Here is a 14,839-nt window from a genome sequence, read left to right on the forward strand (position 1 = left end):
CAAGTCTTATGCATCACAGTAAAACCTCATTGCACAAAAATAGTTACCCAACGTGTGTCCACAACTGCGACAGGGCTCACTCAAGCTGGCGGCTGGCTGCTGAATATCCATTCTTGGGGCTGTAGGAGGATTTGGATTTTTCCAGCCATTGCATTTACAGGTATCATTAGCCTAGAGAGAAATTATATGAATTAACACTTAAATTAATGGCCACAATAGCTGCACTAATCATGCAGATCTTGTTCAGTAGGGGTTTTCATGAAAATAAATGCAGGCTAATATTATTTAACCTTCGGTATATTTTGACATGGAGGAGGCTGGGTGGCACAGGGGTGCTGAAAGTAAGTGGTTTTATTCAATACTCATTAATTCTCTGGGAAAACACTGTCCCCGCTTTTGAATAATGTAATAGTAAGGTGCTGAGTGATACGTTTTGGTAGGAAGAATGAGGAGAGACAATATAACCTAAAGGGTACAATTCTAAAGTGGGTGTGGTTGAGGGGGATAATAAGTGCACAATTTGTTGAAAGTGGCAGGGCAGGTTGAGAAAGTAGCTAAAAAGGCAATGGGGATCCTTGGCTTTTTGAGGCATAGAATGCAAAAGCAAGGAAGCTATGATAAATAAAAACAGAAAATACTGGAAAAACTCAGCAGGCCTGCCAGCATCTGTGAAGAGGGAAACAGAGCCAATGTTTGCAGTCCATGTGACTCTTCTTCAGAGCTCTGAAGAATCATACTGATTTGAAACATTAACTCTGTTTCTCTCTCCACAGATGTTGTCAGGCCTAAGTTTTTCCAGCATTTTCTGTTTTTATTTCAGATTTCCAGGATCCGCAATATTTTGCTTTTATTTGAGCTATGATAAACTTGTATAAAACACTGGTTCAGCCTCAACTGGAGCATTGTGTCCAATTCTGGGCTTTAGGAAAAATGGAAAGGCTTTAGAAAGGGTACAGAAAGGGCTTATAGGAATGGCTTCAGAGATGAGAGACTTCAGTTATGACGGTAGGTTAGACAAGCTGGGATTGTTTTCTTAGAGGAGTTTGAGAGGAGTTGTTCAAAATCAAGGGGTGCAGGGAGTCAATAAGGAAAATCTGTTCCCATTGGTGGAAGAGTCAAGAACCAGAGGACACCGATTTAAAGTGACTGTCAAAAGCAGCATCAGCAACATCTAGGTAAAACTTGTTCACAGTGCATGGTTAGGACCTGGAATGCAGTACCTGAGTGTTTGGTGGGGGCAGGCTCAATCAGGGGCTTGAAAAGAGAGTTGAGCACCTGAAAAGAAAAACGTTATGGAGCTATGAGGAAAGGGCAGGGGATTGGGCCTAGCTGAGATGCTGCTGTAGAAAGCTGGCATAGGCAGGATGGATTGAATGGCCTCTTTCTGTGCTGTAACCATTCCATGATTCTAGGTTTGTGGGGAAAAATGTGACTAAAACATTCCATCTGTCATTGGTCCCTAGTAACTGTGTGACTGTAACAAGGAATGGAAATAACCAAGTTCAACTGATCATGTACATTTTTGCTCATATAGTGTTGCACATTTCTATTCATGAATGAATACTATAATTATATAAAACCTGCGATCAGCTGAATCTAGCAGGGATTCTGATATGTCAATCGTTACAAAAATAAATAAGGCCTTTGCGTGTTTCTCAGTAGCAGACAAAACAAAACGCTGTAGATCAAAGAGTATAATAGTACTCCAGTTCAAATTATGTAATTCAATTAGACTAGAGGAAATTTCTTTCAAAGCCAACTGCTAAACAACAGCTGAAGATATTAGTAATAGACTGCTAATGCTATTTATAAATTATTAATAACCAGTAAGATAATTCAAAAAGATGCAACACTTCTCAAGACTGAAGATAAACCTCTGCGTAAAACTCTTGCAATTTCCAGTGTTATCTAATCTCTCCAAGTCTTCTTAAACATGTACCTATTTATTCCAGATTTGATGACTGATGTTATAAAAACACACTGCTCATTATTTACAAGCACAGATGAGTAGAAAATCACCTTGCAGTAACTTTTGGAACTGCCAAATCAAGCTATATATATTGCATGCAATAAATGTCCGGGGGTGGGGGGGGGAACTTAAGGTAATAATTCAATATAAAATCACTACTTTTGTATAGATTTATTCAATACAGATTCCAACAATAACCATTAAATAGAAGAATTGCGACAAACTGTATATAACATAATAAATCTGTCTCAGAGGCATCCTGATTGAATAATTCACAAAGACACCAAGGAATTATCTTCAGAGTCTAGTGGACATATTTATCACACCATTGTGTTAATCAGGGCACATCCATTCTAAAACATGTTGTATTTTATTTTTAACTGCAAGAGAAAAAAGACAGTTTGTGTTTTCCACATCAGGAAGTTTAGTTGAAACAAATGTGGAATATATCAGGACTATAGTGTACAATAGTTACTTCCACAAAGGGTTTTTCCAGCAGTTATAAATTCAATAACTTATCTTGCAATTCACCGCTGTGTATTTATATTGTGCAATGTCAAAAACTCTCAATTTTGATTATGTCTTACACAACTTCATAGAGATGTTTGTTTTTAATTTCTGCTCTTTGCCCTTTTCAGGTTACCCCTCAAAAAATGATCTTCCAGGTCTCTCTGCATAACATCAAGTCATCCCACCAAATCCTGCCAATTTCACATACAGCTCATTCCTCTCCCAGGGAATCTGTCTGGTTAGCCCCACTCCACAACTCACTGCGCCTGAGGAATCTCTTCAATCGCTGGCTCTCCTTTTCCAAGGCAACTGTGGCTGCTTGTCTTTTGCTTCACTTTGAGGAGATTCTGTTGCTGCTCCCATGAAATTCTGTTAGTCTCTTCCATTTCCATTCCTCTCCCATTGTGTCTTCAGTGGTCCTCATGTCACTCAAGTGGATGGTAGGGTATTGGTTATGTTATTGGACTTGTAATCCAGAAGCCCAGACTAATGGTCTGGACAGACGAGTTCAAATCCCACCACAGCAGCTAGGGACATTTAAATATGGAATAACATGCTGGTGTCATTAATAATGGTCATGAAACCACCGTCTGGTTCATTCATGAACTTCAGGAGAGGAAATCTGTCATCCTTACCCAGTCTAGGCTACATCTGACTCCAGATCCACAGCAGAAAAGGCCACAGGCCTGAAAGGTTAACCTGCTTTTCTCTCCACAGATGCTACCTCACCTGGTGTATTCACAACATTTTCTGTTTTATCATCTCCCCTGGCTACTCACTCAGGCTGAATGTCATCTGTTTGACCCTCAAAAGGAGCTCCAAATGTCACATCCTATTATCACCAACAACAACTATCTCCTCAGTTTTATCTAACAATATGCCAGTAGATGCTCTTCTGACTTTCAGTGCATCCACTCGCATCTATCTGTGCTCCTTTCGTGGCATGGTACATCAGCCTTCTGACCATGCTGCTATCCCCACTTCTATAGACTTCTCTTTAAAAAAAAATCAACCTCTGACCAATGCTTTGGTCACCTCCCAAACTTTTGCTCAGTACAGAATCGGTCTTTTCCTCTGAAGGTGGCACCTTGGTACGTTTTACTAGATTAAAGAGTGTGTTATTTAAATGTTAAGGTTACAAATTGAGATGCCTGCTATTACCCAGGTGCTTTGCCTACTCAAGGAACGCTCAAGTCAGTGAAAGAGTCTGGAACATATCACTATTCTGAAGACAATTTCTTTCTGCCAATTTTCTACAGATTTGACACCTCCTCAGCTTTCTGAACCCAAGTGATCATTCTTTATGTATGGTCCTATGTGTACAAGGCTATTAGAGGAGATGCAGAGGGTAATGGAGGAAAGATGTGGTGCTTTTCAGTCTCCACATTTAATTCTAAAATGAATGTTGTGTTGCTTAGTTTAGGAGAATAATGTTGGGGGGAAAAAGCGACTTAATCTCAGCCTAAGAGAGACAGGCTGGGCTTCTGGACCACTCTGCAGCCCCTTCGGCCCGGCGGGCACTTCACTCGGACACCGCGGCTCTGCTCTTACCTTGCAGGCTGAGAAGACGCCGAGTTTCTCCAGCTTCTTGGCCCGGGGGAAAGCGCGGACCTGGGCCTTGCGCTGGACCGAGCGCTGCTGGCTGCTGCTGGCGCCGGGGCGAGCCGGGTCCGCCGGGCTCGGGGCGGCGGCGGCGGGAGAGGGAGAGGCCGCCACGGTCTGGGCCTGGCATGGGGACGGATAGGTCGGCTGAGTCCGGGCCTGCGAGGCTTGCGGTGCCTCCGCCATCACCCGCGAGGATCCCACCCCCTCCAACCCCCCCACCCGCTGCCATGGCAACCAGCCAGGGCGGCCAGTGCGCAGGCGCGCAAGCCTGGAGCACTCTGGAAAATGTAGTCCAACCGCCTCACACGCGCTCGCAACAAAAATGAAAACCAACAAGTTATTTAAGATTAAAGTAGTCAATTAAGACTCAAACAACGGCGCTAGATGAAAAATCACTTTAAAATGTTTTTTAAAATCTGGGTATGAGGCATCATGGGAATTGTAGTTGTTTAAGTAAGCGGGGTGGCGCATGCGCACTGCAACCTTACGCTGAGTGGGAGCAGCTTGGCTTCGAGACCATGAGGGCGAAGGTGAGTGAAGTGTGGAGAATGAATGAATGAATGAATGAATGAATAAATAAATAAATAAATCTAATGTCATAATTTGTGAAAAGAAATGGTAACTGTTTTGTGTGGAAGGTATTTATTCCTCCCCTCATGTTTGTGGTGAAGGTCCCTGCCATTGCCGGTGGGGGATGGGGGTTGGTGCTTCACCTCTCACCCGTCTCCCCTCACCCCTCTCTTTCAATTTTTATTCAATGGATGCGGATAATTAAATCATCAGGCGGGAAGGAGGTTTAAATTATTAATGCCCCTTCCATTTGGAGAGGGCACAAACTCGGGTTCCAAGTTACGACAGAGCTAACTTCAGCTAAAAGAATTAAGTCAGACTGGGTCTCCCCAACACGTGGTTGGCCTTCAGATATTTTCCCTCGTTCACTGGTTTGGGGGGGAAACCGCTGTTTGTAGGGATTTTTAATGGTTAGATACCATCCTCGTTAACATCCAAACACTGGCCTAAAAACAAACTGCCGTCATTTGAACTCTGAGTTAAAATGTACAACTGATAAAAGGTCAGTACAGAGAATGGTGTTTCAGGTGTGGAGTTTTTTTTATATCTATCAGAGCTATTTTTGGTCAGATGGAAGGAGATTGTGGGGTGACTGGATAAGTAAGCAATATTTTCTGATGATCTGAGGGGTTTAGGATTGAGTGGCCATAGATACGAGCTTAAATGCAAAAGATTTAAGACGGGGAACAAAAGAGCCCAAGCTTTACACACAATATTGTGAGGTGGAACTGAAGTTAGTGATTGAAGCATAAAGCACATTAATATTTGAGATTAGGTGAATAGTTAAGGGGAAGACGGGAACAGGATAGGTATATGGGTTTAGGGCTCATGTTTGCAGGATAGCCAAAGTAGATTGTTCATATAAAGAAGAAGTGATTGAAAACCAGATTGGCTTGGATTTTATTAAAAGCATAATTTTTATCTAGAGCTGCTGTATATTACTGAGTTGTAGTAAATTGTGCACTATAATTTCTGATTAAATAGAAATAAAACATGCAAGAGCAAATCTGTCAATGTTCTAGAAAAAAAGACAACAAAATTCTAATAGTCTATTTTTCTTTTAATCTGCAGTGGAGGAAGAAACGGATGCGCAGGTCTGTATAAACCTTCAATTTTCCCAGCATACTATTAAAATGAATGCATTACATTTCAACTAGTGAATTGACGGATGGTGTCATTTTTTTGTACTCCATTCCCAATCATATTCCTGCCTATTTATTGTTGTCCTAATTTAAGCCATATTTGAGGAATCAAATTTAAAGTGATGTCTTGCTCTGTTGGCTTTTTTCTGACTTTATCTCCTGGCCTCTTGTCCCATTTTGCTTTCTGCACAATTTATGGTTGCCTCTTCAGTTTCTTTACCTTCCAGACAGGGGGGCAATCAAGTTCGCGCAGTGGTGAGTGGGTTTTTGTTTTGAGACCTTTCTGCTCTCTTTTAGATACTTCAGGCTTCTCGAGCTTATTTTACAGTAGGGTGGTGGTTTGAGAGGGAGGATGAAAGAGCGTGTATTGCTTTCCCCCTCATAATAATGTCAGTCTCAACCAGACCCATCTATTGGCTGGCAGCTCTAGCAGTCCCAGCGGTGCCAGAACTCTGTAGCAGGCAGTGCTGGCACTGCAGGTAGTCCCTGGAATGAAGCCCATGTGGATCCCAGAGAGAGGTAGTTTGGGGATATTGAACAGGGAGGGATTGGGGAGCCTCCCATGCCAACCGTTTGATAATCTTTTAAATGAAAACCAAATCAACAAAATTGGGATAAATCAGGCACAGCCCCTAATTCAGGTCAGCTGTAAAACCAAGAACAAAGTTTAAAGGAAACTTACAAACTTTAAATCAAAATGTGATTAAAGGGGTCAAAGCCTACTGCACCTGGTATTCCCAGGCAGTCTCCCATCCAAGTACTAACCAGGCCTGAGTCTGCTTAGCTTCCGAGATCAGACGAGATCGGGCGTTTTCAGACTAGTATGGCCATAGGCTGCCAACCGTTTGATGGTGTGGACAGTGTAATTTGGGTTAATTGGCTTGTTAGCAGGCTCAATTGCCTATTAATTATTGTTTTAAGATTTGCAGATGGGCCACTGATTTGGGGGCCCCTCCTCTTACCATTTTATGGGGACTGGGTTGGGAAGGGGGTGGGCTTGCCACCTGTCATATTTAACTGGCCCACCACCCCCAATCTGGCCCCAATATGTAGGTAAGTTTCTGACTGCAAGCCACGGATGATGAACAAAACTTTTGCATAAATTACTGAAATTCATTCCTTCATAGGAGTCAAAAGCAGCAGTGTCACAACTTCAAACTTTATTTTAGATTTAAAAGCAGATTTATCAAAGAAGAGATGGATGGGAACATTTGTCCCTTCACTGTCACTGGGTGAAAATCCTGGAGCTCCCTTCCTAACAGCACTGTGGGTTTTACTACAACACATGGCCTGCTGCGGTTCAAGAAGGTGGCCCATTACCATCCTCTCAAGGGCAATTAGGAATGGCCAATAAATGCTGGCCTAGCCAGTGATACCCACATCCCATGAACAAGTAGTTTTTGAAAATTGTAACTGCTGCAATGGAACTATTTTGTAAAACATTTATATATAACCGCCTAACCTGTTTCTCTAAGTTTCAGTTCAACCTGTTTAACACACTTAAATTTCCAATTTTGTTTTTTTAGTAACTGCTTGCCATACACAACTGAACAAATTACATTATATGTTTGAATGTTGGTTGCTTCCTCCCTCCAACTTTGGAAGTAGTGACAAAATTTTGCATCATTTGCATTAACTAAGACTTGGAACATAAACAATTGCAGCTTTTAAAACTTATGACGTGACGTAGAGCGGCCAGTACAAAGTTAAGACTGAACAGGTTACTTATTCTTTCCACAGTAAAGTATTAACTGTCTACTAGCATTGTCCCAGAATAAAACAAACTTGGAATGAAAACAACTTGTATTTATGTAGTACCTTTTAACATAAAATGTCTCAAGGTGCTTCACTGGAGCATTATGAATCAAAATTTAACCCTGAACCACAGGAAAAATTAGGACAGATGACCAAGAGGTAGGATTTAAGGAGCGTCTTAAAGGAGGAAAGAGAGGGCTAGAGAAGTTTTAAGAGGGAATGCCAGAGCTTAGGCCCTTGGCAACTGTGGGCAAGAACCTTCAGAGATAGGGATTTGAAAAAAGAAGAGAACGTTGACTCTCAGTTAAGCAATGCCTTTATTCTAATGCAGGTCACCAAGCACAGTGGTGATGGGTGAACAGAACGTGTGAGTTAGAGCACAGGCAGCAGAGTTTTGAATGACCTCAAGCTTATGCAGGATAGAATGTAGGAGACCAGCCAGGAATGCATTGGAATAATCAAGTTTAGGGGTAACCAAGGCTTGGGTGAATGTTTCAGCAGCACATAAGCAGAGGCATGAGGAGGTGGAAACAAGCAGTGTTTCGTGGAAGACACTAGTAACATCCCCAAAGTTCAAGAGAGTCGGGGGGCAGAGGTGAGTATGGTGGCCATTACCAAGGAGAAGGTGCTAGGAAAACTGAAAGGTCTGAAGGTGGATAAATCACCTGGACCAGATGGATTACACCCCAGAGTTCTGAAGGAGATAGCTGAAGAGATAGTGGAGGCATTAGTGGTGATCTTTCAGGAATCACTGGAGTCAGGGAGGGTCCCAGAGGACTGGACAATCGCTAATGTAACACCCTCGTTTAAGAAGGGAGTGAGGCAAAAGATGGGAAATTACAGGCCTGACCTCGGTCATTGGTAAGATTTTAGAGTCCATTGTTAAGGATGAGATTTCAGAATACTTGGAAGTGCATGGTAAAATAGGGCAAAGTCAGTATGGTTTCATCAAGGGGAGTCATGCCTGACAAATCTGTTAGAATTCTTTGAGGAGGTAATGAGTAGGTTAGACAAAGGAGAGCCAATGGATGTTATCTACTTGGACTTCCAGAAGGCCTTTGACAAGGTGCTGCACAGGAGGCTGCTCAGTAAGATAAGAGCCCATGTTGTTAGAGGCAAGGTACTAGCATGGATAGAAGATTGGCTGTCTGGCAGGAGACAGAGAGTGGGGATAAGGGGGTCCTTCTCAGGATGGTGGCCGATGACTAGTGGAGTTCCGCAGGGGTCAGTGTTGGGACCACAACTTTTCACTTTATACATTAATGATCTAGGCGAAGGAACTGAGGGCATCCTGGCTAAGTTTGCAGATGATACAAAGACAGGTGGAGGGACAGTAGTATTGAGGAGGTGGGGAGGCTGCAGAAGGATTTGGACAGGTTAGGAGAATGGGCAAAGAAGTGGCAGATGGAATACAACGTGGGGAAGTGTGAGGTCATGCACTTTGGTAGGAAGAACAGAGGCATAGACTATTTTCTAAATGGGGAGAGAATTCAGAAATCTGGAGTGCAAAGGGACTTGGGAGTCCTAGTCCAGGATTCTCTTAAGGTTAACTTGCAGGTTGAGTCAGTAGTTAGGAAGGCAAATGCAATATTGGCATTTATTTCGAGAGGACTATAATATAAAAGCAGGGATGTGCTGCTGAGGCTTTATAATTTAGAATATTGCACGCAATTTTGGGACCTGTATCTCAGGAAGGATGTTCTGGCCCTGGAGAGGGTCCAGAGGTGGTTCACGAGAATGATCCCAGGAATGAAAGGCTTAACATATGAGGAACGTTTGAGGACTCTGGGTCTAAACTCGATGGAGTTTAGAAGGGTGAGGGGGATCTGATTGAAATTTACAGAATACTGAAAGGCCTGTATAGAGTGGACGTGGGGAAGATGTTTCCATTAGTAGGAGAGACTAGGACCCGAGGGCACAGCCTCAGAGTAAAGGGAAGACCTTTTAAAACAGAGATGAGGAGAAGCTTCTTTAGCCAGAGAGTGGTGAATCTATGGAATTCATTGCCACAGAAGGCTGTGGAGGCCAGGTCATTGAGTGTATTTAAGACTAAGATAGATAGGTTCTTGATTAGTAAGGGGATCAGAGGTTATGGGGAGAAGGCAGGAGAATTGGGTTGAGAAACTTATCAGCCATGATTGAATGGTGAAGCAGACTCGATGGGCCGAATGGCCTAATTTCTGCTCCTATGTCTTATGGTCTCATGGTGTTATTGATGATATGGATATTTGGTCAGAAGCTCCTCTCAGGATCAAATATGACACCAAGCTTGCAAAAAGTCTAATTTGGCCTTGGACAATTGCCCAGGGAGAGGGATAGGATCATGACTAGGGAATGGAGTTTTGGTAAGACCAAAAGCACTGGCTTTGGTCTTTTCAATATTTTGTTGCACTTTGTTTTACCAAGTGCTGCTGCTGTGTTCTGTGGTGTTCACAGGACAGCACAAAGGAATATAAGCACAATTTATGGAAAGATAAATCTTTGAGAATTCATTCTTTGCTTTTCAGAATCTCATCCTTGCAGGTTGGAAGGATATATACATCTATTTCTTTTGGATAGAGAAGATTGTTATTGAGAAAAATTGCACATTTTCAAGGGGTTGATATCTGCTCCATACTGCTGCCCAGTGACCGTATGGAACTGTGACTTAAACCAAGCTGCATAGAAATCCAGACTCGGGACTGAAAATCAAGGGCAAACCATATTATAGTTACATCTACAGACACCATAGGTGTGGCAAACACAATGGTAAAATTTCTAAAAGGAATGTTGACCAGACAAATCAATTCGTGTTTTAGATTAGGCTTTTCATCAACAACAACAACTTATATTTATAAAGTGCCTTTAACGTAATGAAATGTGACAGGGCGGTTCCCATGAACATTATGAAACAAATAGGACACCGAGCCACTTTAAGAAAATACAAGATCAGACGACCAAAAGCTTGGTTAAAGAGGTAAGTTTAGGAAAGGGAGGTTGAGAGGGGAAATGATGCAGGAGGGAATTCCAGAGCTTAGGGTCTAGGCCCATGAAGGTACGGCCATCACAATAGTGGACCAACTATATTTGCACGAGGTGAGAATCCAAGGAGTGCTGGTGCCTTGGAAGGTTGTGGGATTGGAGGAGATTAGAGAGGTAGGGAGGGATGAGGTCATGAAGGGATTTGAAAACAAAAACCAGCACTTCATAGTAGATCAGCTCAAACCTTCAGACATAAAACATATGATTTTACATTTTAAACAGTGTTGTGTGGAAAGTGTAATACTAGAATATAGAAGTGCGAGGAAAAATTGTTCCACTGTTCCCAGCATTATTATAAGAGTTTATCCATTTTTACTATTTGTATGCCAGCTGCATTAATTTTGCAAATGCTGCCCATAGCTCACTTCAAACGTATTTATTTCTATTCCTATATAGATTGAAGCGCAAGCGGAGGAAGATGAGGGCAAGGTCCAAGTGAAGCCCCCAGCTGGAGAACAGCAATACATGGTGACTGGCAGCTGTGTTGAAGTTTTGGCTTTGTCAGTAGTCAGTGAATGATTTTCAAGCTTTCATGTTTCATGGGATACCTGTTTGTTTTATCAGTTATGAAACTTTGTTTTGGAATGTGTTTTATGCAGTTTTTGATGTTATAAAATAAAACTAACATTGTTTTGAAAACTTTTTAAAAAATCTAGTTGAGTGCATTTGAAAGCCAAGCAAGAGTAAAGTGAGTATTTTAATATGACAAATTTATTTTCCTCATTAGTTGTTCTAAACTTAACTTTCTGTTACCATTTTAGTCTCTAAACAAAATAGTGAAGTTATTGTTTCTAAACCAGATGGAATGTTTGCTGAACTTGTATCATTTGACACCCTGATTATTGGCGACAACTTACATGTGACAGCACAATGCCACGTTGCACAGTCCGTCGATTCCAGCCCATCGAGCATAAATCTCACTCAGCTGTGGACGATTAAGTGCAATATATTTTTATAGTTTCTTGCCCTTTGCCAAGGGTATTGTTACACCAAATTAAAGCAGAAAATGATGGAAATACTGAGCAAGTCAGGCAGTGGAGAGAGAAACACAGTTAACATTTCAGGTCTGTTTCTTTTATCAGAACAGCCAAGTGGTTATGGTACTGGGCTTGTAACCCCAAGATCAAGAGTTCAAATCTCACCATGGCAAATTATGAAACAATGTAATTTCATCTGGGCAGGGAAAAGATCCAGAACTGGAACAATGCTGTTACACTCATAGACGCTGCCAGTCCTGCTGAGTATTTGCAGCATTTTCTCTTTATTTCGGATTTCCAGCATCTGCAGTATTTTGCTTTTGTATTATTGTTACATCTTATGTGCAAGGCTAAAAGATGGGAAACTTGCATTATACACCAAAAGGGTGAGAATGATACAGCACAAAGAGGCCATTCAGCCCATTGTGTGTTTTGCTGGTTCTTTGAAAGAGCTGTCTACTTCTTTCTCTTTTCCTTGAAGCCTTACAATTTTTTCTTTTTTACATGTTCAGTTCCCTATTGAATGTTTTGTCATTATGGATGAGGGAGGTTCCATGCTGCAGTGTTTACTAATTTCCTGAATCATTCCTGTCCTATAATTTATAACTGAAAAATTTGAGCTAATTTGCATTATAAATTCCTTTTCCATATTTATAATGGATATGGCCTCTGTAAACTTATCTTGCTGAAGCTCTGAGGCAGGAGGGTGTAATTAATGTGACAAGTTTACTTGGGCAATTATACAATCTAAATATGGGTGTCGGGATTTGAAAGTATTAAAATGACAATATATGGCAACAAAATAGAGATTGAATTATATTGCTATCAGTACCAGCACACTACTTGCACATATAAAAGACTGTTCTGACTAAATAGTCTTGTTATGACAGATTCATTCCTACTTTTCATATTTGTAGCTATAAACTATTATCATACATATTTTTTTGAATATTGCTGAAAAGAGATATGTTGCCAAAGCTTTTTGCTTTGCGCTCATTAGGCCAAATATTTCAAACTATAGCAACAATTTATACAGGAGAAAAAGGTGCTGATTGATTGGCAAGTTGACACCATTGACTGAGGTTTTTGCATGGAGAAAGCAATGGGGGAACTATCGGCTGTCCAAGCAACCTGGCAATTCAAAAAAGGCTGAAGACTTGAACCGTGGAACATTTCCTTCTGTGCATTCCTATCACCAAATCTTTTTTTTTAATCTCCCTCCTTCCTTACTTTCAGTATCATGACATTGCTTCATATTCAGTGATGATACATTTTTGTTGCCTTTACGTTGCTACTATTAGCTTTGCAAGAGGATGTTTTCAGAACAGTTGGACTTTGCAATAAAACATCTTAAATGATTGCAGTATCATTTGTAGAGCATCAGATTTGCAAAACTCTTTCCTCTACTGACCTAAGCATACTCTGTTCTAGTTATTCATGGGACTGACACCTCTATCTATACAGGTGCTTGCCAGTTACAGTATTGAATGAAAGAAAATATGACTGTTCAATACTTGCCAGCATCTCATTAAAAGGAACCCACCCCTCTTTTCCCACATCAATCCTTTAGCCATATGTTAATTGTGATCTGTATACCAATTCGCAAATAGCTCAGGCAATAATTCAAAGATTATTATTATTGAGGTCTTATTATTTAATGTAGCTCCTCTAAACTGCACAGCATCCCAAAGGCTACTGTCAGAACAGGAATTGTTTGATGGAAAAAGACGAAGGCCCATTTAGTTTGCCTTTGATCATCCTGGTAATCACAGGATACAAAGATAATGGAGCAGTTGTTGACTATTCTCTGTAGTTGAATGAAGCAAAATTAACCACTATGTTGGGTGTCAGCTGTGGCTCATTGGCACTCTCATCTGTTACGATCTGGTGAGGGACCAGTAACTTTTTGTTGGAAGTAGACAAAGGGCTAGAGCAAACGTGGAGTGGCAATCAGGGTCGGATTGCCACTCTGCTCCACTTCTATCTACACTGGAATGCCCCTGCACATTTTGCGCCCGGCCTTCAGACTCGGGCCTCGTTAGAAAAGTGTAATGCAGTGAGTTCCCGAGGCCTTCAATCTAGGACAACAGATTTGAAGGAAAGGAAGCCATGCCCCTTAAACCAGGTAAGTGGGTAGGATGGGAGTGGTGAGTAGGGTGGGTAAGGGGGTGGGTAGGATGGGCCGGGAGGGTCAAGTGGTCGGTTGGGTGTTGGATTGGTTGGTGAGGTTCAAAGGTCATTAGATAGGTTGGGAGTCTAGTCGGAGTCTCAGATGATTCTCACTGCAGGGTAATTGCCATTGGAAGTTTGAACAACCCAGGCAGTCCTTGCATGGAGACATCTGGGGGGTCCTCCAGTGCCTCTTCTGGGGTAGCTTCTCTTTTCAGAGGCCGTTGGCAACTATGGACCTCCAAGTTAATCTTGCTCTCTAGCTTTGAAATCCCAGTTACTCACTAGGGTAATAAAGCCACAAGGCTTCACAGTTTTATTCAAACAAAATGAACTTAATATACAAAATCTGTAAAACAATTTACAATATTGTATGCTCTAACATTCAGAGTTAGCAAGAGTTAAATTTGAATTAACAAGCAAACTGGTCGAGCACACCACACTGAACATTGAATAGCAGGTGTGAATGGACAGATCCCATGGATTTCTCAGCAATCCACCCAGACTTCAGTGACCACTGCGAGTAACAAAATCTTGTTAAAACTCTGCCTCCCGATGGTTCAATCTTTTCTCCTGAGACTGCGTTCCATGGAATTCATAAAGCCGCACTCCTGCTTCTAATTACTGGCACAATTCCAACTCTTTTGCAGACTGCTAGCTTCACTAAGCTGGCATTGCCCTTTAGGATTTTCTGAACTATAGTCTCCTGGCTGTTCCAAGCTATATGGCCCTCAGGATTCTCCTGAGCCCTAACTGTCCCCAGCACCAAACCAGCAACCTTCAGTCACCTCAGTTCCCAGGGCTTCTCTGTTAGCTGTAAACCACATGAGGTTTAAACTGCAACCAACCACCTCTCCCAGAAATCATAGATAAATTGAAACCAGAGAACCTTCTTAAGCTTCACTCATCTCCATGACAATGGAGTCTTACAGGGTTCATTGAATGCTTTTAAACTAATTTAGGTCTAACTCCCAAAACAAAACATCTTCCTCTTTGCCAGGAGTGCAGACATCATGTCTCTAGTTCTCCAGTTAAGTTAGCCTGCCCGTTCTTTTATGGCTCCTCTTCTATTCTGATTCAACTAAACAAACATGAATTGCCATTTTTTTCAAGTGTTATGG

At 41.7% G+C, this 14,839-nt stretch overlaps 1 protein-coding gene, 1 long non-coding RNA gene and 1 other non-coding gene across 4 annotated transcripts in view; 1 reads left to right on the forward strand and 2 right to left on the reverse strand.

Annotated features, from left to right (window-relative positions):
- Window positions 1-4,285, reverse strand: part of kat2a (K(lysine) acetyltransferase 2A) — a 62,106-nt gene extending 57,821 nt beyond the window's left edge. For both annotated transcript variants that reach the window (XR_005941306.1, XM_041173566.1), the window contains exons 1-2: window positions 4,031-4,285; window positions 48-171 (exon numbers count right to left, since the gene is read on the reverse strand). Coding sequence is in view for 1 of the 2 variants with exons in the window: in XM_041173566.1 (XP_041029500.1) it covers window positions 48-171; window positions 4,031-4,267 (361 nt within the window). In the remaining variant the exon portion in view is untranslated. The remainder of the gene's footprint in view (window positions 1-47; window positions 172-4,030) is intronic.
- Window positions 4,286-4,510: 225 nt separating this feature from the next.
- Window positions 4,511-12,912, forward strand: LOC121269102. Its single transcript, XR_005941307.1, has 3 exons — window positions 4,511-4,614; window positions 5,726-5,748; window positions 10,969-12,912. It is a non-coding gene; the product is annotated as an uncharacterized LOC121269102 (long non-coding RNA).
- On the reverse strand, window positions 6,513-6,631 carry LOC121269278. Its single transcript, XR_005941332.1, has one exon. It is a non-coding gene; the product is annotated as a 5S ribosomal RNA (ribosomal RNA).
- Window positions 12,913-14,839: the final 1,927 nt, after the last annotated feature.

The sequence above is a fragment of the Carcharodon carcharias genome, chromosome 23, assembly GCF_017639515.1.
Source record: "Carcharodon carcharias isolate sCarCar2 chromosome 23, sCarCar2.pri, whole genome shotgun sequence".
Classification (NCBI taxonomy): domain Eukaryota; kingdom Metazoa; phylum Chordata; class Chondrichthyes; order Lamniformes; family Lamnidae; genus Carcharodon; species Carcharodon carcharias.